Raw genomic sequence first — 24,146 nt, forward strand, 5'->3', positions numbered from 1 at the left:
CCGGGGAGCAGACAAGGATCCCCACTTCTCCCCATAATGCCTGAAAGAATTTCAGAAGGTCTGCTGGCGCTGGAGGATAAACCTAAGATGAGGAATCTGTGGGAGAAAATAATTAATTACAACTGGCCTGTAAAGGTTGGGATGTAGACCTGCCTCACTCAGACAGATGCCAGGATCTCCAGTGCTGCTTTTTAAAAGAGAAAGAGTGGGTTCCGGAAGAAGACGATTCACTCCAGAAGTGGTGATGGCAATTCTTTTCCGGCCGTTCTTCAGATCTCAAAGAGCTTTCCAGGGCTGTGTTGTTATACACTCATCCTGAGGCCTGGGTGTCCCCAGGAGCATATTTTTAGGAAAGGTTTTCTTGATCAGTGCCAGAAAACGTTTGTCCAGGAACTCCTCCACAACCTTTGGGAACATGGAGAGACATGACCCAAAATCCTCCATGTCATGTTCCTTGCAGAGGCACCGCAAACGTCTCAAGTGATGGTCAGAGGCCTTTATCATAGATTCCATTAAGTCGTAATGTGTGCTGGCAGGTTGATGTGAAAGATATCGTCCCATGGATTAAGGTGTTTCTTGAGCATATAACAGTACTACAGGCTGCATAGAGGCTCCGGACAAAGTCTGCCTTGAGGCAGTAAACTGTTGATTAGCCACAGAAATGCAGCGACCGCAGACCGCTTTTAAACCTAGTTTCATGGGGCATAAACACGGAAGCCTGAAAACAAAACTGAAGAACCTATTCATGTAAAAAGTGTAGCAGCCATGTAGATCTACAATCCCTACACACGTGGAGGGAAGGACTGAAGTGGAGAGCATGTGCATTGGAGACTTTGTGTGGGCTTGTTTGTGGGTGAGAAAGCACTTCCCTGCTTTTCTTTTTTAATTCTAATGCTGCTGCGCATCAGGCTACAGTCCTGTCCCTATTCCGGGTGACAACCCATGAGCATGGTGAAAATGAGACGGAACGTACGAGTATTAGACTTTTCTTAATAAAGTTCCTGCGTTGACCACAGTAAAAAAAGGAATAGAGGACAATGAGGTTGGCGGCTCCAGTTATATACCGATGGTCATGAAAAGAAATGGGTTTGAACGCCAGTTGGTGCGCCACTAGTTCTATTGAAGTTGATGAAGTGTGTGTCTAGCATGAGGGAGAACTCTTGGATATGTCATACAAACCCTACTGACAACAAATGACTATTAAGTATAACAAAAACCTCCAAGACTCATGCGCTCTACGCTTACCTCATTTGTATTTTAAGCAGTGTAACTATGGTCAATTATTGGTCTCATGAAAAAGTAGATTAAATGGTCCATGTACAAATGGGTATTAACTTGTATGCTTGTTAATTTATTCTCTAAACATTGATCTAATCAGATCTGCATCAACTGTGCATTAAACAAGTGTTTACTGCATATCAATTCGGCTTTTGTTTTCTGAACAGTAATGTTGTCAAATATGTGTCAACTCCACAATAGATATCAATTTAATTTGAACCATGTTCATGTTCTAAATATATAAAGTTATTGTCGTACTCGTAACTCAAACAATTGTTGTCCAATTCAATAATAAGCCTAGTGCTTATTTTCTGCGCCGCTAATTTGCTTTATAACCATTCTCATTTATTATCTGATCAGATAAAATCAAATCTGTATCCTCTACACATAAAGGGCTGGGAGGATAGCTCAGGGGCAACACCCTTGTCTTGGAAGCAAGACAACACAGGTTTGAATCCTGTTCCTGCCCTTAGAGGCTAGTCTCCAATATTGAGTGCGTAATAAAAGCTTAATTAATAACGCATTTATTCAATTATGAGCCATGTTCAAGTACTGGATAAATACAGCAATTATTGTGCTTGTAATTACTCATTTGTTGTACAATCCACTAATAAGCCTCATACTTGTTTTTTTTAAATCACGGATTTGGAAAAGTCCTGCGTGACACAGCGTGAAATGGATGACAATCGCACACTGGACAAATGAAATCCCACCTATATATTATGAACAATCCATATGATCAGGACCACTTATTACTTGCTCATTACAACACAAGTTCTACAATCATATCAATAGATTGGAATGAGGGTACAAAACCAGAATCGGATACGATATAAAACAACCTAATCAGGATGACAATATTTATCAGAAGTCGGGCAAGCACCCAAGATTGATATCTATAGTTAGAGCTTAGATTTTATTGAATCTCTTTTCAAACTTTGAACGATTCAAGGTGTTCCAAGACCCTCTTGGTAGGCCCAGCGCAAAACAAAAAGTCAAATAAAATAAAAAACCTGGAGTGAATTCTATTGTACCTCAGCTAACACTCCATTTACCAAGAAAGCAAGACTATGAGGTATAGAAATCTGGAAGGAACGTTTGCAAAGAGAGCACAACAAAAATAAATACGGGAGGGAAAGTAATTGCTTGCTTACCTTTATGATGGAAATGCTGATCATTTTATTCTGAATGAAATTCAAAGCAAAAGTCTGACATTTGAAATGATTTGTTCAAGACCCTTATGTGCATGAATACAGTACAATGCACACACTACAAAAATACATACATAACAATTGAGAACAAATACTAGGCATTTGGTAAAAGGAGTATGCCCACCTAGCCATTAAAAGAAAAATGCCACATTTCTCGAAATTGGGTAAGAAATAGAAAGACATAAATCCTGCTTATAAAAATACATATCTTCCACGAAAGAAAGATATGCGCCCAATAGTTCCCCATCAATGTCCTTCAAAGTAGAAGTCACTGCATGCCAAACTCAGCATTACTCTGAAAATATGCACCTACAACACCAAATGAAACCCCATCTCATTTACCACAGGCAAACCTTCTTAGTGACATCTATACCTATAGAGTGGGTTCCTGGCTAAATGAATGGACTACAGCAACCAGAATTCCCTGAGGCCATAATTGTTACTAACCATTCACACCTGAACAGACTGCCTCCCTGAAGATTGCAAGAGGCATGAATGCGCTTGGAGGAGAAGATCTACTGGACTGTGGAAGGTACACCAAGCTGGGAACCAGAATGTGCCCCTCACCCCCTTTCTTTCAAAAAATGTTTTTGGGAGTCCCAGGCTCCAGAGGTGGCGGCACCGGGTTGACACATGCCCCTACTCAGGAGAGCCACACCGCTGGCTTTCCCCCCTCCCCCCAATTGGAGATTTACAATGTGTACTTGGAGGGTGAGTTGGTTCCTGGCTACTTGAATTGACTACAGCAACCAGAATTCCCTGAGGCCATAATTGGTACTAACCATCAACAGCTGAAAAGACTGCCTCCCTGAAGATTGCAAGAGGCATGAAAGCGCTTGGAGGAGAAGATCTACTGGACTGTGGAAGGTACACCAAGCTGGGAACCAGAGTGTGCCATATATATATATATGTTTCTGTACTCAGCTGGTGCCATTTATCATCGTTATGTTACCCCCCCTACTGTCCAAATGGCAAAGTGCACCTCTCTGTGCCCTTCAACAACAGCTATCCTTTTAACAAACAGCTGATGCAATTTATCAGTGTTATCAGTGTTAGGTTGCCCTCTGCTGTCGAAATGGCAAAGTGCCCCTCGCTGTGCCCTTCCACTTCAACAACAGCTATCATTTTAACTAACAGAATCAGCACGGTTCTACGCTGTCACCTTCACCTTCCACTTTCGCAAACATTCAGAATAATTTCAAGTTACTTCTTTCCACCCCCACTTCTCTTCACAAAGGGCACGGCGGTTCCTTTGTCAATGAACAGCTATTTACCAGTTATACGTTTATGTCTGTAAAGAGCGAAACGCTGTAGGACGAATGCCTCCTCACAAGCTAAAACTGAAAGTAGGTGCAGTAATTATTCTACTACGCAATCTTATGCCATCATGGGGACACTGCAATGTAACAATGTTGACAATTACACATATACAAAGACACATCATAGAGGCTGTGTAATCGATAGATTAAACTTAGATACTGTTCTCATACAGCACATACCTTTCATTCCATCTGATACAAATATGCCTTTCAAAAGAAGCCCGTTTCCTACATGTTTAGGCTTTTCAATGACCATTAATAAGTCACAGGGACCTACGCCCCCCTTCCTGGAAGCGATCAGTGGTCATTCCGATATTTATAGTGACCCTATGAATTACCGACCAATATTGAACTTAAAGATATGCTAGAACGGCATTCCAAGATGGCAGCGATGGGGAGGACGCGCCTGAGCGTCGCTCCGTCCCCCATTCAGGCCACAATAATAAAGCTCTTTAACATAGCGGAGGTAGCTCACAAGAAGAAGCCAGGAGATCAGAGAACGAACGCTCCAGAAGGGAAACGTGTAGACCGGGTACACCGTGCCAGTTCGATCCCCATAGTGTGGTCCTAGAGGAGGAGCACCCAGACGCCGGGCGAACAGGGCGGGCAGCCGGGAGAGCTGGAGCGTACCACTCGTCCCTGATGAAGCGGGCCAGCACACAGGATGCGCCCCACTGAAGAAGCGGCAACGACATACACTGGTCGCCTTCTTGAGGTGAGGCACGGGTAACTCGATCCCGAACACCAGAGTAGAGGGCGACGACGACCTCGCACGTGGAGGCTGGGAAGAAACACAGCAGCCAGGACCGCGGAAGGAAGTGAGTAGGCGCGACACAAGAAGGTCAATCAGCAGCCCCCACAGGTACGCGGGTCCGGAAGTACAGACCAGGGGGACCAGTATTAACAGCCATACCAAAGCCCATATAACGGGCTGGGGCGCCCGCAGACACAGAGAAATAACGCAGCGTACTATGGCGGCACAAGCAAGGGGAGGGGCAACGCCACAGCAAACGGAGAAGAAGATCCACAGAGGGGAAGACCCTCCAATTATCTCATCAAAGCACTTCAGAGGCAACAAAAAGAGGTCAGGAGGGGCTCCCCCCCAACAAGAAGAAGCTCCCCCAAGCGGGGGGACGGACGCCAGAACACCCAGGAATAGGACAGAGCCCAGGAACTGGCACGGGCCGTGGGAAAAGAGCCCCCAAAGCAAAGCTGACCCCCCCGAATCTAGCGCTCGACTGACTGAGGGTCAACATAAGGCCCCTTATAAGGCCCCTTGTAACACTCATGACAGGGAGGCCCAACATACAACAGCAACCCCCCCCCCCGCCCATGAGGGTGCAGCAGTCGCCCACACAATGCGGTCAGCAGGCCGCATAACGTTCTCCACTCAGAGGTGAGAAGGGACAACTGAAAAGCCAAATACTGGTAACATAACAACTGGGTGACCACTCTCAAAGCAATGCAGAAGCCAGGTCACGGCGATATCTGGAAAAGGCGCCATTTACCCCTGTAGAAGCAGATGGAACATTTTCTCAAACAAGGGAGATATGACATAATAATGTTCCAGGAAACACACATAAGAGGGCAGGACAAGACAAAGGTTCGGCTGAAAGAGTATAATCAGATAATACAGACTAATGCTCAAGACAAAAAAGCGGGAGTCATGATCGCATTCCGGGACTCCTTAAAAGGTACAGATACTTCGCACTGAGGCGGATAAGCAGGGGAGATATTTATTTGCCCACACAGAAATAGAAGGATATCCCCTTACGTTGGCGGCACTATACGCTCCCAATACGGGTCAGGAGGGATTCCTCAAAGACACTCTGGATAAATTAGAACGGTTTGCCACAGGGGAGATAGTGCTTGGAGGGGACTTGAACATTGCGTGGGACCCCACCCTAGACAGATCTGCCCCCAGACAGCACCCCTTCAAACGCCCTGAAACAGAAAATGTCCAACCATCGCTGGGAGACATCTGGAGGCACACGAACACCAATCAACAAGGCTTCACATACTACTCACACGTCCATAACACAATGTCAAGGATAGATTACCTCTGGGCCGCGACAGGTATCCTGGGGAAAACACGGAAGGCAGAGACCGGCTCCATCTCACTCTCCAATCACGCTCCTCTGTGGGCAGAGATGACGCTAACCCCACGGGTCCCCGGGTTGTGGAAGTGGCGACTCCCAGAGGAAGTAATCCAGGACCCCATGTCACTGAATATTTAACAAACAATAACCTCCCAGAAATACCCATAGAAATCCAATGGGAGGCACTAAAGGCGGTCACGAGAGGACACATAATCGTTTTAAAGGCCCAAAGGGAGAAACTCAACCTCCAATGGGAAAAGGAGTTAGAGGCAAACATTAGTAAAATCCAAGCAGAAATACTGCAGAAACCCACATTGAAGCTACAAAAAGCCCTGAGACATGTTCAAGGCCAACTAGACTCTTTGCACAAAAAAAGCTGAGACAATTGGTCCGGCTGAAACACTGGTACTACATAAAGGCAAATAGAGCTGATAAACTACTGGCCAGACAACTAAAAAGGAAAATTCAGGATAGGACAGTAATGGCAATGATTGACGATAAGGGGGATAGAAAGACACAAATGACGGATATTGGGGCCAATTTTGAGCAGTTCTATCGGCGTCTTTACTCGACGGACCAACCAGATGAGAACCTCCACAAGACATATCTAGATCTAGATAGACCTATCTATGCGGAGGAAATAAAATGGCAATACATTATAAGATGGGAAAAGACCCTGAGAAGATCAATCCCAAAGGAGCGGTGGGAACACACATGGGAGATGATACCTAAACTTACAAAGGCGATACAGACGATGGATGCTATCAGGGACTCTGGCAAACTGTGTATCCTACTACTCCTAGACTGGTCAGTGGCTTTTGATCTGGTCGACCATGACAAACTTTGCCAAACCCTAGCCACTAACTTCCACTTCTCAAATAAGGCCACCGCTTGGATAAAATCCTTCCACTCTGACTGCACTTCAAGAGTTTCCTTAGGGGAAGTTGCAGCAGACCCCATCCTGGTTCCGCTAGGTGTACCACAAGGATCCTGCCTCTCCCCCACCCTGTACAATGCCTACACTAAGTTACTTATCGCAGCACTAGATGCCATGGGAGTAATCTACACAAATTTTGCTGATGACACACAAATCCTTATTCCCATCACAGGCAACTTGGATCAAGACATGGCCACCATCAACACAATTTACTGTCACATACAAAACTGGATGGCATATAACAGCCTCTGTCTTAATGGAGACAAAACTGAAATTCTCATAGTTGGCTCCCCCAAACAAACTCAACAAACTCCACCGAGACCACACCACCATAATGATTGATGGCACACCCATTAACATCTCCCATAAAGTCAAAACACTGGGAGTGCACCTTGACTCGAATCTCACCATGAACAATCACATTAGCACCCTCGCCTCTTCAACAGTCTATACCGCTAAACTCATCACACTTAGCAGGCCTCTCCTATCATCTGTCAATTGCTTGACACTTGCTAGAGCCCTCATCTTAACAAACAGACTACTGTAACATCTTAAAGTTAGGTACCTCTAAAAAAATCGAACTAAACTTCAACTCCTACAAAACAAAGCCTTCAGAGCAGCCTTGGGCATTAAGAGAAGAGAACACAACATAGAAGAGATGCACACTGGCTCCTCGTACAGTCTAGAATCCTCCATAAAACACTCACCATCACCCACAAATGTCTATCTGACACTGCTCCTACCTACCTCAACAGTTGCATTGCACGCAAAGCCCCACCTAGATATCTCAGATCCAATGCAAATATCCAGCTGCACATACCCTGCTTCACTACCACAAGAGAAGGTAATGCCAGCTTCACCATTGCAGCCTCCCGCATATGGAACCCTCTCCCACCCCATCTATCCAATGAAACCTCGCTACCTAAATTAAAAAAAAAAACAACTCAAAACCTGGTTGTTCAACAAGTACTAAAACTCCTTCAAATACTCCTTACCTCAAGACGGTAACCCCTGAGTAACACTAGACCATTGCTATGTCATATGATGGACTATATTTATATATGCCTGTTATCTTTCTGCAAATTTAAAATGAATGTAACCGGATTTGAAAACGAAGATGAACAAGTTACTTCTTACCTTGTAACGTTCTTTCGACGGGATGTTCCTCCGACGTATTCCTCATCTTAGATATCTCCTTCCAGCTCTGCTGGCCTCGGAAAGTTTTTTCTCTCTAGAGGGCGCTGCGCGTCGACGTCCTCCGAGTCGATGTCCCTCGACAGCCGCCGTATCGACGACGTCATCCTGCCTATAAAGGATGTGCGCAGCGTCCGTTGCTCAGTTCCGTTTTGTAGCCCACAATAATACTTTCTGGACTAACTAATCACTCTGAAGGAGCGTAAGCTGCAACAACAAGGGAAGTAGAACTGCGGGGATGGATGGGAGGGTCGATGAGGAATACGTCGGAGGAACATCCCGTCGAAAGAACGTTACAAGGTAAGAAGTAACTTGTTCTTCGAAGGGATTGTGTCCTCCGACGTATTCCTCATCTTAGATAGGCTCCCATAGCAGTATTCTATTATCGGAGGAGGGAGTACTGACTTCACGCTGTCTTCTATTGATGAATAGAATGCAGTACAGCCCTTCCAAACCTAGTCTCTTGACTGGAGGAGGAATCCAAATTGTAAAAACGTGTAAAGGTATGGACAGACGACCATGTAGCGGCTGCACATATGTCTTTAACCGGCACGCCTCTTTTGAGGGCCGATGAAGCTGCAATACCTCTGGTCGAATGAGCCCTAAGGTTTTGAGGGGGCTCTTTCCCTGCCAGTTTATAACATTCCAGAATGACTAGAATGATCCATCTGGAAATGGTCTGCTTAGTTATTGGTAACCCCAGCTTGTGACCTGCGTAACCTACAAACAGCTGGTCTGCCTGTCTTATCCTGGCTAGTCTACTGATGTAAAAACTTAAAGCCCTGCTAGGGTCTAGCCTGTGTAACCTCTCTTCCTCTTTCCCCGGGTGAGGAGGAGGATAGAAAGATGGTAGGGTAATCTTCTGAGTGATATGGAATTCAGAAACCACCTTTGGGAGGAAATTAGGCTTCACTTGCAGGACAACCTTGTCTTTGTGAAATATTGTGTGAGGGGGATTACAAGAAAGAGCTTGTAATTCGCTCACCCTTCTAGCAGATGTAAGTGCTATTAATAAAACAGTTTTAAGGGTAAGGAATTTTAACGAACAAGAATGGAGAGGTTCGAAAGGTGTACCCATCAGGAACGTTAGTACTAAGTTTAAATCCCATAGGGGAACTTGGAATGGTCTTGGGGGATAAACATTGGTTAACCCCTTTAGAAACTGTATTACCAAGGGTAATTTGAAATAGGATGGTTCTTCCGCAGTACGCTTAAAGATGGATAGCGCTGCGAGATAGCCCTTAACGGTGCCAACTCGAAGGCCTGAATTTGCCAAATATAGTAGGAAGGACAAAACCATTGGTGTACCACATGAAAAAGGGTCGATATTCTGTTCTCTACACCAGCTGCAAAATCTGTTCCAACGGCAGCGGTATAAAGACTTTGTTTCTTGGCCTCCTTGCCGAAAGCAACACCTCCATAACAGCATCAGGGAGGTCCCAATCCTTGTACCTCAGCCTTTCAGAAGCCAAGCGTGAAGGTTGAGGGTTTTGATGTCTGGATGGAGAACCTGACCTCCCTTCTGTGAGAGTAGGTTCTCTCTGAGTGGAAGTCGAATTGGAGGGCAGATGGACAAGTCTAGAAGGTCCGGGTACCACGTTCTAATGGCCCAATCCGGGGCAATTAGGATCATGGTTCGCCGGAATCTTCTCAACCTCCTGATCATTTGAGGAATGACAGGGACCGGTGGGAACGCGTACAGAAGCGGAAACTCCCAGTCCACTATGAACGCGTCTCCCAGAGCTCCTCTCGGGGGAAATTCCCTTGAGCAGAACAGGTCGCATTTCCTGTTTAGGCTGGTGGCGAACAGATCTACCTGAGGGGTTCCCCAAAGGGCGAAGATCTCTTGAAGGACTTCCTGAGCTAGCTCCCACTCGTGGGAAACTGTGTTCTGCCTGCTCAGAGCGTCCGCTGTCAAGTTCTTCTCTCCGGCAAGGTGAACTGCCGATAGAGAGATTCCTTCTTGGATTGCCCAAAACCAGAGCTGCATCGCCTCTCTGCACAGGGGTAGTGATCCTACGCCTCCTCTTTTGTTGAGGTAATACATGGCCACCGTGTTGTCCGTCATTATCAGGACGTTCTTCCCTTGTACAGCTGGCAGGAACGCCTTCAGCGCAAGTCTGATGGCTCTCAGCTCTAACAGGTTGATGTGTAGTCTGGACTCCGATGGAGACCAACGACCGCTGATGGTCAAGTCGTTGGCGTGGGCTCCCCACCCCGTGAGTGAGGCATCCGTGACTACTGTTATCTCCGGCCAGGGTTGCCAAAACTGTTCTCCTTTCAGGATGTTCTCCTGACAGGCCCACCACTGAAGGTCTCGAGCCACCCTGCCGGGAACCTGAAGAAGATCTGTCATTCTCCCTGAGAATTGTGACCACTGAGTCCTCAGTGCCCACTGGAGGGATCTCATTCTCAGGCGAGCCTCTGGCACTAGGAAAATGCAGGATGCCATGAGGCCTAGCAACCTCAAAAAGTCGAAGGCTGGGAGACGTTGGGCATGTTGGAACTTGGTTACCATCTGTAGAATATCTCTGGTGGCGAGGCTTTTCCCAGGGAAGTGTCCAGGATCGCTCCTATGAACTGGAGTCTCTGCGATGGTATCATTTGTGACTTCTTTAAATTGAGGGTGAAGCCCAGTCTGTGAAGGAAGTGGCACACGTGATTTAGCTGGATCTGAGCTTGTTCCGGAGAAACAGCCCTGATCAACCAATCGTCCAGGTAGGGGTAGACGTGAATCCCTTCCCTCCTTAGACTTGCAGCCACTACCGACATTAACTTGGTGAAGACCCTCGGGGCGGAGGTCAGCCCAAATGGCAGCACTCGAAATTGATAGTGAGAGTTGCCAATTGCGAACCTCAGGTATTTCCTGTGTTTGAGATGGATAGGCACATGGAAATAAGCGTCCTGAAGGTCCAGAGATACCAACCAGTCCTGGAACTGAAGGGCCTGGAGGATCTGAGAAAGTGTGACCATCTTGAATTTGTCTTTTCTGAGGAATTTGTTCAATTCTCGCAAGTCCAAGATGGGTCTCAGTCCTCCGTCTTTCTTCGGAATGAGAAAGTAAGGGGAGTACCAGCCCTTGTTCCTCTCCGCTACAGGTACCGGTTCTATGGCACCTTTCTCTAGCAGGTCCAAAATTTCCTGCAAGAGGAGCGGATCTGGAGCTTTCTGAGAGCTGATCCCCGGTGGATGACTCTGAGGTATACGTAGGAAAGGCAGGCAGTAACCTTGGGCAACTGTTTCCAATGCCCAAGCATCTGACGTGAAAGCCTGCCATACCGCCAGATGTTGAGTCAACCTGCATCCTACAGGTGTCCTGTGAGGGAAGTCCTCAGAGTGGTTTTGGGGCGGCTGATGCAGATGCCGATGGTAAAGAGGCACCTGCTGTTGCTGCGGCTTTTGAATATCTACCCCGTCCACCTCGGGTAGTTCTTCTTTGTCCCCTTTGAGCCGGTCGTCCTCTACCTCTTCCGAATGCGGAGTAGAAGCGAAAGGACTTGCCTCTCGCAGAGGTTCCTGTGGGACGAAAAGGAGTCTGACGGATTGCAGCTCCTAGGGATTTTGCTGCTGCTTTTGAAGTTTGCAGTTTCTCTAAACTGTCATCCGCCTTTTTCCCGAACAAAGAAGAGCCATCGAATGGCATGTTCAAGAGCCTGGCTTGCACATCTGGGGCAAAACCAGACTTTCTCAACCAAGCGAATCTCCTGGTTGATGTACTTGCCGCCACTGCTCTGCTGATACTGTCAGCCGAATCAATGCCCGTCTGGAGGGATTCGCACATAGCGTCTTTACCGTCCTGTATAATATTCAGGAACGCATTCCTTTCTTCTCCCTCCGGGATGCAGTCAGCCGCTGTAGAAGCACACTCCCAAAGTGTATGGCTGAACCTAGCAATGGTGCAAGTAGCATTAACAGATTTTAACGCCATGCTACATGCTGAAAAGACTTTCTTTGCCATAGCATCATATTTTTTATCGTCCCTGTCCTGTGGGACGGTAGGATAAGCCGTCTTGACATCGGTAGAGGATGCTGCCTGTACCACCAGACTTTCTGGGGATGGGTGTTTAGACAAAAACTCTGGGTCTGTAGAAGATACCCTGTACTTTGTAGACAGTTTTTTATTTACTGCTGGTACTACATCTGGGGTTTCCCAGTTTGTCATGATCTTTCTCTGAAGAGCTTTATGAAAAGGCACCACAGGATCCTCCTGTGGGCCTTTGTCAAGAATATCCGTGAGGTCATCTTGTTGGAAAGATTGTGAAGGTGCAGACCACCCCATGAACTCTGTGATCCTGGCCATTAAGGCTCTATAGGGGGTTTAAGCATGCTCCCTCGGGTCTGGCTTAGCAAACTCCACCTCAGGGGAAGTGTCTAACCCACTAGCCTCATGTAAGGAATCATGAAGATCCTTTAACCTGCGCTCTTCAGAGGAAAATTCCTCTCTAAATGGGGTTACAGGTCCCTGCAACTCAAATGTGTCTTCCTGTTCAGACAATTCACCCTCTTCCAAAATTGAGGACATAGTTCTCAATTGTTCTGAACTCATAAAGGGAGTAAATCCCATTTCCAAGGCAGAGGGTGCCGAATTTGTCATTATCGGCCTCGAAAACGTCGATGTCGTCGAAGGCTTCGAACGTGGCGTCGAAAAACAAAGGCGGAGGCCTCGAAGACCTCGACAGAATTGGAATTCTACTCGACAATCTCGAAGCCATCGACGTCGAGGACCTGGGGATAGTCACTGAGTGTGTCGTAACCGTGACTTTTCTTGGCGTCGACGCCGGTGTCGAAGCTGGCGTCGAGTCGACAGACCCGTGTGTCGAAGGTCCCTTCGACAACGGCGTCGAAGACACCGACCTCGGCATCGACGGAACCCTCGTCGACGGCGTCGACGGAACCTTCGAGGAAGGTTTGGAGGTCATAGACCTACTCGAGGGTTCAAGACGCGCTCGAGAGGTTTCCTTCGCCGGGTACTGCGACTCGCTGCGTTTTTGACCTTCGGGTCTTTCGACCAGAGCATCGCTCTCGGCAGTCTTCGAGGGGGTCGAGGCCGCTTTCTCGAAAACGCTCATCATATTTTTGCGGAATTCCTCTCATTCAGCCCGGGAACTATGTTTCGTGGGGCAAGGGATTCTTTTTGGCGAAACAGAGGAAGAGGAAGACGGAGAAGGGGATCTTCGACGTCTCCTCTTTGAGTGCTTCGATCTCGAGTGATGGGACCCACTCCGAGACCTGGAGCGCGAATGGTGACGAGGAGACGAGTGTCTCGACTTCGTCGACGAAGAAGAAGCTTTAAAAGTCTTACCTTTCTCCAGCTTCCCTCTACGCTCCTTCAGGGCCTTAGCTGTCATGGACATACAGTCCTCGCATTCCGAACAATGGTGTTCAGCTCCCAAACACCACAGACAAACTCTGTGAGGGTCAGTCAACGACATCTTTTTCCCACAATCTCGGCATTTCTTGAAGCCGGATCGAGGAGTTGTCGGTTCCGACGAGGAAGCCATCGAGTACGGATCGAATGACTCGAGGTAAATAGGATTAATCTGACTAAGAACTGAGCAACCGTATTCCGAGGCACTGAGTAAGCGCGGAAAAACGGAACTGAGCAACGGACGCTGCGCGCGGCCTTTATAGGCAGGATGACGTCGTCGATACAGCGGCTGTCGAGGGACATCGACTCGGAGGACGTCGACGCGCAGCGCCCTCTAGAGAGAAAAATGTTTCCGAGGCCAGCAGAGCTGGAAGGAGATATCTAAGATGAGGAATACGTCGGAGGACACAATCCCTTCGAAATATGTAAATTACGCCGTGATATCCAAGGGTTTGGGCGTACAACCAAATGCAATAAATAAATAAATAATAATAAATAACCAAAAATGTAGAGACAATTGGGCGAAAACCCTTGAATACCTTCAAAGCGACTAAATGGAACAGTGGTGCCCACACAAAATAAAGATATTGGAATCTAAATAAGAAGGAGAAGAAACATCTCGGAAAACAGTGAAGACACATGGAACTTCCTAGGAGAAGAGGGGTTGAAGGGGGGAGGGGGGACGGGAATGTTACAGGTTCATTCTTGTAAAATCAATAAAAATATATATTTTTTAAAAAGATATGCTAGAACGGCTTATGTTACGCCAGGAACAGCTAGTTACTTGGTAAACCCCTCATCATTTGTGGTATTAGTTACTTCTGTTCTTTTTGTATTTGTGACCCAATTTGCACGTAACAGTTACAATTACTATCGTTCATGCCCATTTCATCGCAGGCACATTTGCTCAAGGCACATTTGTTTGCAAATTTGTAACACATCTCCTAGCAAATATATATGGGCGGGGGGGTTAGGTAGTAAATGATGGTGGACAGGAGGTGGGGGAGTTGCAGGGGTCTCTCTCGCATTTTATTTGCAAGTAAATGTGTTTTCAAAAAAAAACATGCAAACAAATCTGCCTCGAGCAAATTGCCACAAACAAAGTAGAGCCATGACTATAATGTAGTTTTCATTCCTTTATTTGTACATCGTAAAATTCTTGGATGCCCACTAGATTAACTGTAAACCACAACCACAAAAAAAGTTCAACGCAATTGGCTGAAACGAATGTACTACTCAAATAATATGTATTCCATTGTCATCTTTAGAGTCCCAATCTAAATGGCACACTTTTACTATTATTTATATTGTAGTGCTATTCGACATTAAGGAGGTAGTTCAGGTCGTGTGTCTAGAGATTCAAAAAGTCTTTTGTCACAAGATTGCTTTAAAACCAATAGTCAACAAACCTGCTATCTACATCACTTACTAGGAGGAACCAAGACATTGGTTTTACTTTTAATTGAAATTTAAAAACAAATGCAAATACATGTTTCCAAAAAAATATATTTTTACTTGATGGAAGTGCCTTGGTCCCACTGCATGTTCCTCCATGCTGCCTGGTACCTAATTTCTTGCAGTTCAGCACACCACTCCTCGTTCTCGTGTTCAAGTCCTTTTAAATATGTCGAAAGCATATGGCACATACCAAAATTCTGCAAAGCCTAAAGGGCAATAGTACACATAAAAAGGTGTCAGTCAGCCAGAGCATTTTCTTTTGAACAAAAGATTTTTGAAAACACATTTCTGATCGGTCACAAAAAGTTACTACTCTTTCATCAATATTTATGCATCTGGATATTTGTTAGCTCAGAAGTCATTAATTAGGTATGGGCATTATTTAAATGGTTTTGGAGCTTTTTGGCCATGACCACAGAACCTCCAAGTGCTGAACAGGCAGTACATGGAGGAAACCATCCATATATGTTTAAGTAGATGGGTTGTTGACAGAGGTACTCCATGTTTACATTGGACAGAACGTAGTAGTAAATAAAAGTTCACTCAGAATGGAATGTTGCGATTTGTCTTGGAGTCAGTTGGAAGATAACCCTGCTGCTGAGCCTGTGCAGTGGGATCCTCTGCAAATAAACGTATGTTATATTACTTACCACGTCTTATTTCATTGTAACATATATGCCAACAAGCGCATGGCAGTAGAGGACACCACTGCATCACTGTCTGCTGTATTCCACGCGGAGTGATGGATTTGCTAGTGGTAGCAGAAGCAGGCAGGCCACAGGAGAAGACCTCAGACAAGGCACACCAACACTGAAGCTGACAATGCAGTGAAGCGAGCACTGCAGAGCAGAGGAGATTGCTGCCCGATGAAGCAGTGAGTGGCTCCGACAGATGAACAGCTAGCGCATGGCCGCACAGTAACACGCGGCATGTCACTTAAAGATAAGCCCCCAGCAGCGACCATCATGTTCTCCAAGAAGGGAAACGTGCATTTTAAAAGAGCCCCTTTTAACGTAGAATTGTTTGCAATAACACAGGTATTGTGATGTAGAAACAGTGTCTCTCAAAGGCAAACACAGATGTTAGGAAAGCTCTTTTATGACAAAGGAGAATATCTTAATTGTTCAACTATGAAAACAATTAACCTGTTTCGCATAAACCTGCACAGTTAATACAGTGCAAGAAGAAGTGGTAACAAATGAAAATACATAAAACAGAAAGGAAGTGGTTGTACACCATAAGCTTGAGACCTAAGAGAATTATGATTTATGGAAAGGAAACAAGCCCACACCACCATAGCAAAATGCAGAACATTCCGGCACCTTGCCCCTTTTTAGCCAACCTTGGAAATCCAACCGTAGCCTGGGAACAATGGACATATTCCTTTCAATTATCTCTGAGGGCTATTGGAGGTGGGAAGTGCAATGACGATTTCAATTAAGCTATTTTGTTAAATGCCCTAGGGGCAGAAGGACTAAGAATATTCTGCACATTTCCTGAGCAACTAAGCTCTGAAGAGACCAGTGATTCTCAGGTGTCTGGGACTACCAAGAAGTATGAGTCTGCTTTAGCCAAACTAGAGAAACATTTCGGCAACAAGACAAATGTTGTGCTTGAAAATAGTATTATTTCACGAGAAAGCAGAGGAAAGCAGAATCAGTGGATTGTTGTATCGCTGCACTGAGAGGCCTTATTGCATCTCGCAAGTTCACAGGGAATATTGATGAGTACCTCAGAGATCCACTAATGTTAAACACAGCTGATACAATATTCAACAAAGAGTATGGCAAGCCAAGGATCCAATATTGGAGCAGGCTCTTCACATTGCGACAATAATAGAGTTGGGGGCCAAGTGTGTTAAAGTAGTACACACGCAAGATACAAAATCGAGTGAGGTATAAATCAATTAAAGAGGAAAAAAATAGTGATGAGGATTATGTGATGACTCAAGTTAAGGGAGCCCAATACCATAGGAGGGACACAAAACCAACATAAAGTAGAAAAATATGGTTAAGGAAGTGACAATAATATAGAAAGCAAGAACACTCAGCAAGTACACAGTAGAATCAATATAACGTGCCACAGGTGTGGCAGGTATAAACATCTGAATGGTGATAAATATTGCATTGCAATCAAGGCGGAATGTTCGAGAACTGGTCTGATAGGTCATTTTGCCAGAGTGTGCAGAAATAATAGAAATAGAACATAGGTAGGCACAATAAAAGCACTGGAAGAGATAAGAGGAGCGAGCAGCCTACTTATGATTTAAGTATATGAAGAACCACACCATGTAATCACAGTGGTGAGTATGGTAGGGAACGGTCCATGGGACAATCTATACATAAATGGTGTAGAAACCAGGCGGATGATGGACTCCACCCTATATATGTTTAAAGGAATATTAAAGGGAGACATGAACATCTTGCTGCCAGCAAACATCGGGGCCTCAGGATATGGAAAATCTCCAAAAAGGGTGATAGGATTCAAATGGATTCATTTGAGATTCCATGACAGGATAACTAGTTGTAGATTATATGTAGCAGAGGAAGTGTCACCTGTAGTGGGATGGGAAGGTTCCATGTAATAATGTCGCCACAAAAATATTGCCATGCAAAAATATTGCCGAAAAATTGTCGTTTTTTGTGGCGACATTATTGCATGGAACATGCGGGAGACACCCCCGCTACCCTCAATTTTTATTTATTTTTTTAATTATTTTTTTTTTGCCCCCGTCACCTTATATATGGTCACCCAAATAATATTGCCACGACATTTTCCCGGCGATATTATTTACGGCGACCATATATGTGGCGATATTATTACCTGATACCGATGGGAAGAGCAGGCAGCACTGAAAATAAAACTACAAACGGTAGATAGTTTCCCCATCCTCTACATGTCAAGTGCCTGCACCAAAGATAATCTACAAACAGATTATCCTGAAGTGTTCAAGGATGACGTTGGAACACTCAAATGAGTCAAAAATCGCATAGTTTTAAAACATGGGCGAAGGCTTTTGTCCGTAAAGTCAAAAACATTCCAGTAGGAAGAGATGAACTAGCAATAGAGCCTGAAAAGTTATGCAGGAATGGGATAATTGAGCCTATTGAATCGTCAGAATGGTTGGCGCCAATTCCGATTGTGAGAAGCCAAACAATACAGTTTGTATGTGTGTTGACCTTAGAGACCTGAATGCGAACATATGGGCTGACCGACATCCACAGCCAAACATCAACCATTTGTTTTTTAGCATGAAACCAGCAAATATTTTAGTACCCTAGATCTATTGTCGATATATCATCAAATTGAGTTAGAAGAAGAATCCAAAGCGCTTACCTCATATGTCATGCCAGATGGTGTATATAGGTTTTAGAAGCATGCAGTTTGCATTGGCATCTGATACTGCAGTATTACAGAGGTTGATGCAGTATTTGCTTGGGGGACTAACTGGTGTTTATTTCTTCCAAGATAACAGACTGGTGATGGGGCAAAATGAAAGTGAACATGATTCGCAGTTACTAGGTGTGTTGATCATGTTAAAGAATAATGGTCTGACACTTAAACTGGAGAAGTGTAAGATAAAGGTGGAAGAAGTACAATATTTGTGCTATGCCATCAGTGGGGGAGGGCACCAAGCCAAAAAAAAAGATTTGGTGGACAAGATACTCAAAATACTTCCTCCCTCCAACAAAGAACAAATAAGCTATTTTCTTGAGCTGTCTGAATACTACAAAAAATGTGTTGAAAATTATGCAGATAAAACTGGCAGCATGAGAGAAATAGTGAAAAAGAATAATTCATTTGAATGGACAGACAAGTGCCAAATGGATTTCAAGAATACAAAATGTAAAATCAACAAGGCCCCGACAAACTGAATGTTTCAACTTGAGGAATTAGTGAAAGAATGTCACCCCAGTAAACATAGTGACACGACTAGGACATCGACCGTGGTATCCAGTCAATATTTCTAAAACATATTTTCGAAATGCCATTTTCTGGAAAAAAAATGCCAAAAAAATGTTTTTCGAATGGTTATTTTTTTATTTTATGTTTTATTTTTGTTTGGTTACTAAAAAAAGTATCGATAAAAAAACGGGGGGTTGGGAGGAAACCCCCCATTTCAAAAATAAAATGAAAAAAAACATTCGAAAAAAAATGTCGGCAAAATTGTGTCGAGAAAAAGGCATTTCGAAAATATGGCGTTCGAAAAAGTCTCTATAAACCGTCGACCATAATACTGCGACAACTCATAGAAGTGCTGAAACTGGTTTGGAACAAACTTGAGATGGATAAAGTAGGTCCATTCTAGACACTGGAAGAGCACAAAATATACATATTGGTACTTATGAATAACACATCGAAATGGGTGGAGTGGGGTGAGATGATTGGGAATGTTACAACATAAAGTAATAAGCCATTTGAGAAATATATTTTAGAGGGAGGGATATCCAGAAGAAATGATAACAGACAATGAAGTGCAGATCTTTCCTGAGGAGATGCAGACCTTTTTAAGAGAGCATGGTATCAAACACATTGCTGCATCACTCAGCAGCTAATGAACTGGTGGAGAGGATGAACTGAGTCATAAAGGGGTCAATGCAATTGGCATTGGCTAGCCCATTACCATGGAGGGGACTTTGGGCGCATACAGGGCTACTCCACATTTAGAGACTGAAGTGGAACTGTTTACGCTGATGACAGATAGACCATCGCCCAACAAGTTAAATACTCTATGGGTGAACAAGAAATTCAATGGGAGAATGGATATGGATGAGGTGCTGGACAGGGTGAGACAATGCCAAAAATGCAATAAAGAGTATTAAGACCAGAAAAATTTGACCAGAACCAGCGCTCTTCGTAAGGGCGAATGGGTGAAAGCGAAGGAAGCGCGATGGGTTCCCAAGGGACTTTCAAAATACAGGCTGCCTCAAAAGATCATCCAAATAACTGGATGCACACCAACACAAGAATTGACAGTCGGTTGTTGAATGATGTGGTGAGAAGTGAAGAAGTGTGTGGTGAGGAAACAGATGTGGGCTCAGGGTCGAGGGAATGCCACAAAAGAGGAAGGGAGAGAGAAGAATCAAGTATGGCCTGGTAGTGGAAGTGAGAGGTTGGGAGTGTGTCATCAAGCGCAAGGAAGATTTTGTATATTAGATAACATATGAATGCCTTAATTGTTAATATCTGTAAGCTGTTGTGACTGAATATTGGGAAGGGAGATGTTCTAATACTTGCGCAGTGTTCTGGAAGCAGATCCCACCAAGGGATGTGCTTCCAGAACACTCAGAATGGAATGTTGCGATTTGTCTTGGAGTGAGTTGGAAAATATCCCTGCTGCTGAGCCTTCAATGTTACTTACCACTACTTATTTATTGCAACATAATTCCTAGAGTAGGAAATGATTTTGTTTGAACCTTGGGTGGTTGTGAGAACATTTCTGGATTTTCTAGTATGTTAAAATTAAAGTAGGAATGTTCTATAGCTATGAATTGCTATAAGGACAAATGAGATGAGTGTTGTAGTATGGTGAGATAGCAGATTAAATAGGGAGGTGATGAGAGAAGAAGTTTGCGTTGATGGGTAGCCAGTAAGGAACAAGTTACTTACCTGTAACTGTTGTTCTCCAGCATGGGTCTGGCATGGATTCACATGCTCATGAATATTCCCCGTCGTCAGGCTGGGAATCCTCGGTAAAGAAAAAACCAGTATCAGTTTCGTTTCTGATCTGTCTTTCGTAGTAATAACCAATCACTGGTCTCTGCGTCATACTGACCACAGCCAATGACTGCCCTCTACCTAAGCACCGCCTCTGGCAGCCATCTTCAGATTTGGAAGCACGTGAAGTGGCAGTATGACCAAGTGAAGAGCCGCAGAGGGGTAGGCGGGAGGGTTCGCATGTGAATCCATGCCAGACCCATGCTGGAGAACAACAGTTACAGGTAAGTAACTTGTTCCTTCTCCAGCATGGGGTCTGGCATGGATTCACATGCTCATGAATAAAGAATACATAGCAGTACACACATGCACAACCACGGGAGGTGGCAAAGGCTCAACATTAAGCATCACATCAACTCAACATTAAGCATCTTACCTCCTCACCAGGCTCACCTCAGGCGAACAGGTTGCGCAGCACTGCTTGGCCGACCCTGGACTCCTCCCTGGAATCCCGGTCGACGCAGTAGAATTTCGTGAAGGTGTGCGTCGACCTCCACGTAGCAGCCCTGCATATGTCCAGCAGGGGCACACCAGATAGGAACGCCGTGGTAGCTGCGATCGCTCTGGTGGAATGGGCTCTCGGACGGCCAGGCAGCGGTCGGTTTGCCAACCGGTGACAGTACATGATACAGCCGGAGAGCCATCTGGAGATGGAAGCCTTCGAGAGAGCCTTCCCCTGATTGACAGGTCCAAAGTTCACAAAGAGTTGTGACGTCTTCCGAAAACCTTTCGTGCGGTCCACGTAGAACTTCAGCGCTCTAGCTACATCCAGCGAGTGCAAAGTCCTCTCAGCCGGCGACGAAGGCGACGGGAAGAACACAGGTAACACCAAGGGTTCGTTGAGATGAAAGTCCGACGGTACCTTGGGCATGAAGGAGGGGTGCGTCCTGAGCACTACCCTCGTGTCGTGGAAAGTCAAGTACGGGGCCTTGCAGGAAAGGGCCTGGATCTCTCCCACTCGTCGTGCGGAGGTGATGGCCACGAGAAAAGCTGTTTTCCACGATAGAAACTTCAACGGGGCCGAGTGCAGAGGCTCGAACGGAGGTCCCATGAGTTTGGTCAGCACCACGTTGAGCTCCCACGATCTGAACAGTCCCTTCATGAACTCTTTCACCAGACGATGAGACCACAAGGACGTCCGGCCCGTGGTTCTGGTGTATCGGGAGATCGCAGCAAGATGAATCTTGATGGACGCGTGTGCCAGACCAGCTTTGGCCAGCGTCAGCAGGTACGGCAGCACTTGGGGAGCCGTAATCCGTAGAGGGTTAATCTTCTGTGCGTGGCACCAGACAGAGAACCTCTTCCATTTGTGTCCGTAGCATTTAAGAGTCGAGGACGCCCTGGCCTTTGCAAGAACCTCTCTGCAATCGGCCGGTATGTCGTATCCTCCAAACTCTAGCGCTGCAGGAGCCAGGCCTGCAAGTTCAGCGACTTCGGGTCGTGGTGGAGGATGGCGCCTCCTTCCCTGGAGAGTAGATCCGCGTCCGCCGGCAGCTTGATTGGCAGGGACGCCGACAAGTCCAGAAGGTCCGGGAACCATATCTGCCTCGGCCACGCAGGTGCGACGAGGATCATCCTGCACCGTGACCTCTTGAGCTGGTTGACGAGCCGGATTAGCAGAGGCAAGGGAGGGAACGCGTAGAGGAACAGGCCCTCCCAGGGGAACGAGAAAGCATCGCCCATGCTCCTCGTCTGGGGAAACCTGCTGGCGAACCTCCGGCACTTGGTGTTCGTCGCCGTCGCGAACAGGTCGATCTGGGGTGTGCCCCACCGTCGGAAGAGGCGATCCACCAGATCCTGCCGTAGTTCCCACTCGTGGCACGAGCGCAGCTCCCTGCTGAGTGAGTCGGCGATGGTGTTTTTTATCCCTGCCAGATGAAACGGCACCAGAAGAATCCCTTGGGCGACGGCCCAATGCCACAGGTCCTGCGCCTCCTTGGACAGCGCTGGGGACCTGGTTCCGCCCTGTTTCCTGATGTAAAACATGGTGGTGGTGTTGTCGGTGAAGATCCTCACCACCTTGCCCTTGAGGGACGGAAGGAAGGACCTGAGGGCCCAAAACACTGCACGGAGCTCCAGGACGTTGATATGCAGGGACTTCTCCGTCGGGAGCCAGAGTCCCCTTGCGTGCAGATTTTCGGTGTGCGCTCCCCACCCTTCTAGGGAGGCATCCGTGGTCACAGTCACCTGGTGGGCTGGGGTCTGGAAGTCCATGCCCGCCGTCAGATGCGCGCGGGTGCCCCACCACCGTATCGCTCGTCGGAAACTCTCGTCGAGCTTGATCCTTTCCTCGAAGCTGCCCGTCGTCTGGATCCAGCGCGCATCCAGGAACTCTTGCAACGGGCGCATCCGGAGCCTGCACATGGGAATGAGGTAGATGCAGGAAGACATCATCCCGAGGAGGGACTTGATGGACCTCACCTTGGCCGCGTCGGCCACCAACATCCGTTGCACCTTGCCCAAGATGGTCCTGGTCCTCTCCTCCGACGGGGAGGCCAGAAGGGACACTGTGTCGAGCCTCGCTCCCAGAAACAGTGCGACTTGCGCGGGCACCAGGTGGGATTTGGCGTAGTTCACGGAGAATCCCAGGTCCGTGAGGAGTTGGACGGTCCTTGCCGTGTGGACCACGGCGAGCTCCCTCGTCTTGGCGCGGATGAGCCAGTCGTCCAGGTAGGGGTAGACGTGAATCCCCTCGCGGCGCAGCTGCGCCGCCACCGGTGCGAGGCACTTGGTGAAAACCCTGGGTGCCGACCGTAGTCCGAAGGGAAGGGCTTTGAACTGGTAATGACGCCCTTGGACCACGAATCTGAGGAATTTTCGGTGCCCCTTTAGGATGGGAATGTGGAAGTAGGCATCCTCCAAATCCAACGACGATAGGAAGTCTCCTTCCTCCAGCTGACCCAGGACGTGCTGGAGGGTGACCATCCGGAACTTCTGCGCCTTGATGAACTTGTTCAGGCGTCGCAGGTCCAGGATGGGGCGCCATCCTCCCGTCTTCTTCTTCACGAGGAAGTAACGCGAGTAGACTCCGGAGCCCCGAAGCCTCTTTGGGACGAGTTCGATGGCGCCCTTTCTGAGCATCGCCTTTACCTCCAGGAGAAGTTGAGGGACGTGAAGTTCTTTCCTGGCCACGGGGGGGACGCGCGGGCACCTTCTTTGAAACTCGAGCGCGTGGCCCCGGGCCAGGGCGTCCAGCACCCAACATTCGGTGGAGATGGACTCCCACACGCTGACGAAGCCCGCCAGCCGGCCTCCCACCGGGGTGCTTCGGTGGGGGCCCGACCCCACGGCCGGTTCAATCCTGCTTGGACGCGGCCTTGCCGCCTTGGCCTCCTTGGCGACGACGGCGGAGTCCGCCAGACTTGCCTCGTCCTCTGTAGGCCTCTTGCGACGACGAGCGGGCCGCTTGACGGTAGGAAGCGAAACCGCCGCCGGAACCTTTGGAGGCGCCCTTGCCTCCGCCGCTCCGAAAGGGCGTCCGCCGTTGCTGCAGTACTCCAAGGGCCCGGGCCGTCTCAGTATCCGCCTTGATGGCCTGAAGGGAATCGTCCACTGTCTTCCCAA

General features: G+C 46.9%; 1 protein-coding gene across 2 annotated transcripts in view; it reads right to left on the minus strand.

Annotated features, from left to right (window-relative positions):
* Window positions 1-24,146, minus strand: part of ATM (ATM serine/threonine kinase) — a 3,046,976-nt gene that overhangs the window by 779,267 nt on the left and 2,243,563 nt on the right. For both annotated transcript variants that reach the window (XM_069640412.1, XM_069640413.1), the window contains one exon: window positions 14,922-15,070. In XM_069640412.1, the coding sequence (XP_069496513.1) occupies window positions 14,922-15,070 (149 nt within the window). The remainder of the gene's footprint in view (window positions 1-14,921; window positions 15,071-24,146) is intronic.

This window comes from Ambystoma mexicanum, chromosome 7q (genome assembly GCF_040938575.1).
Source record: "Ambystoma mexicanum isolate Mex_15411 chromosome 7q, UKY_AmexF1_1, whole genome shotgun sequence".
NCBI classification, from domain to species: domain Eukaryota; kingdom Metazoa; phylum Chordata; class Amphibia; order Caudata; family Ambystomatidae; genus Ambystoma; species Ambystoma mexicanum.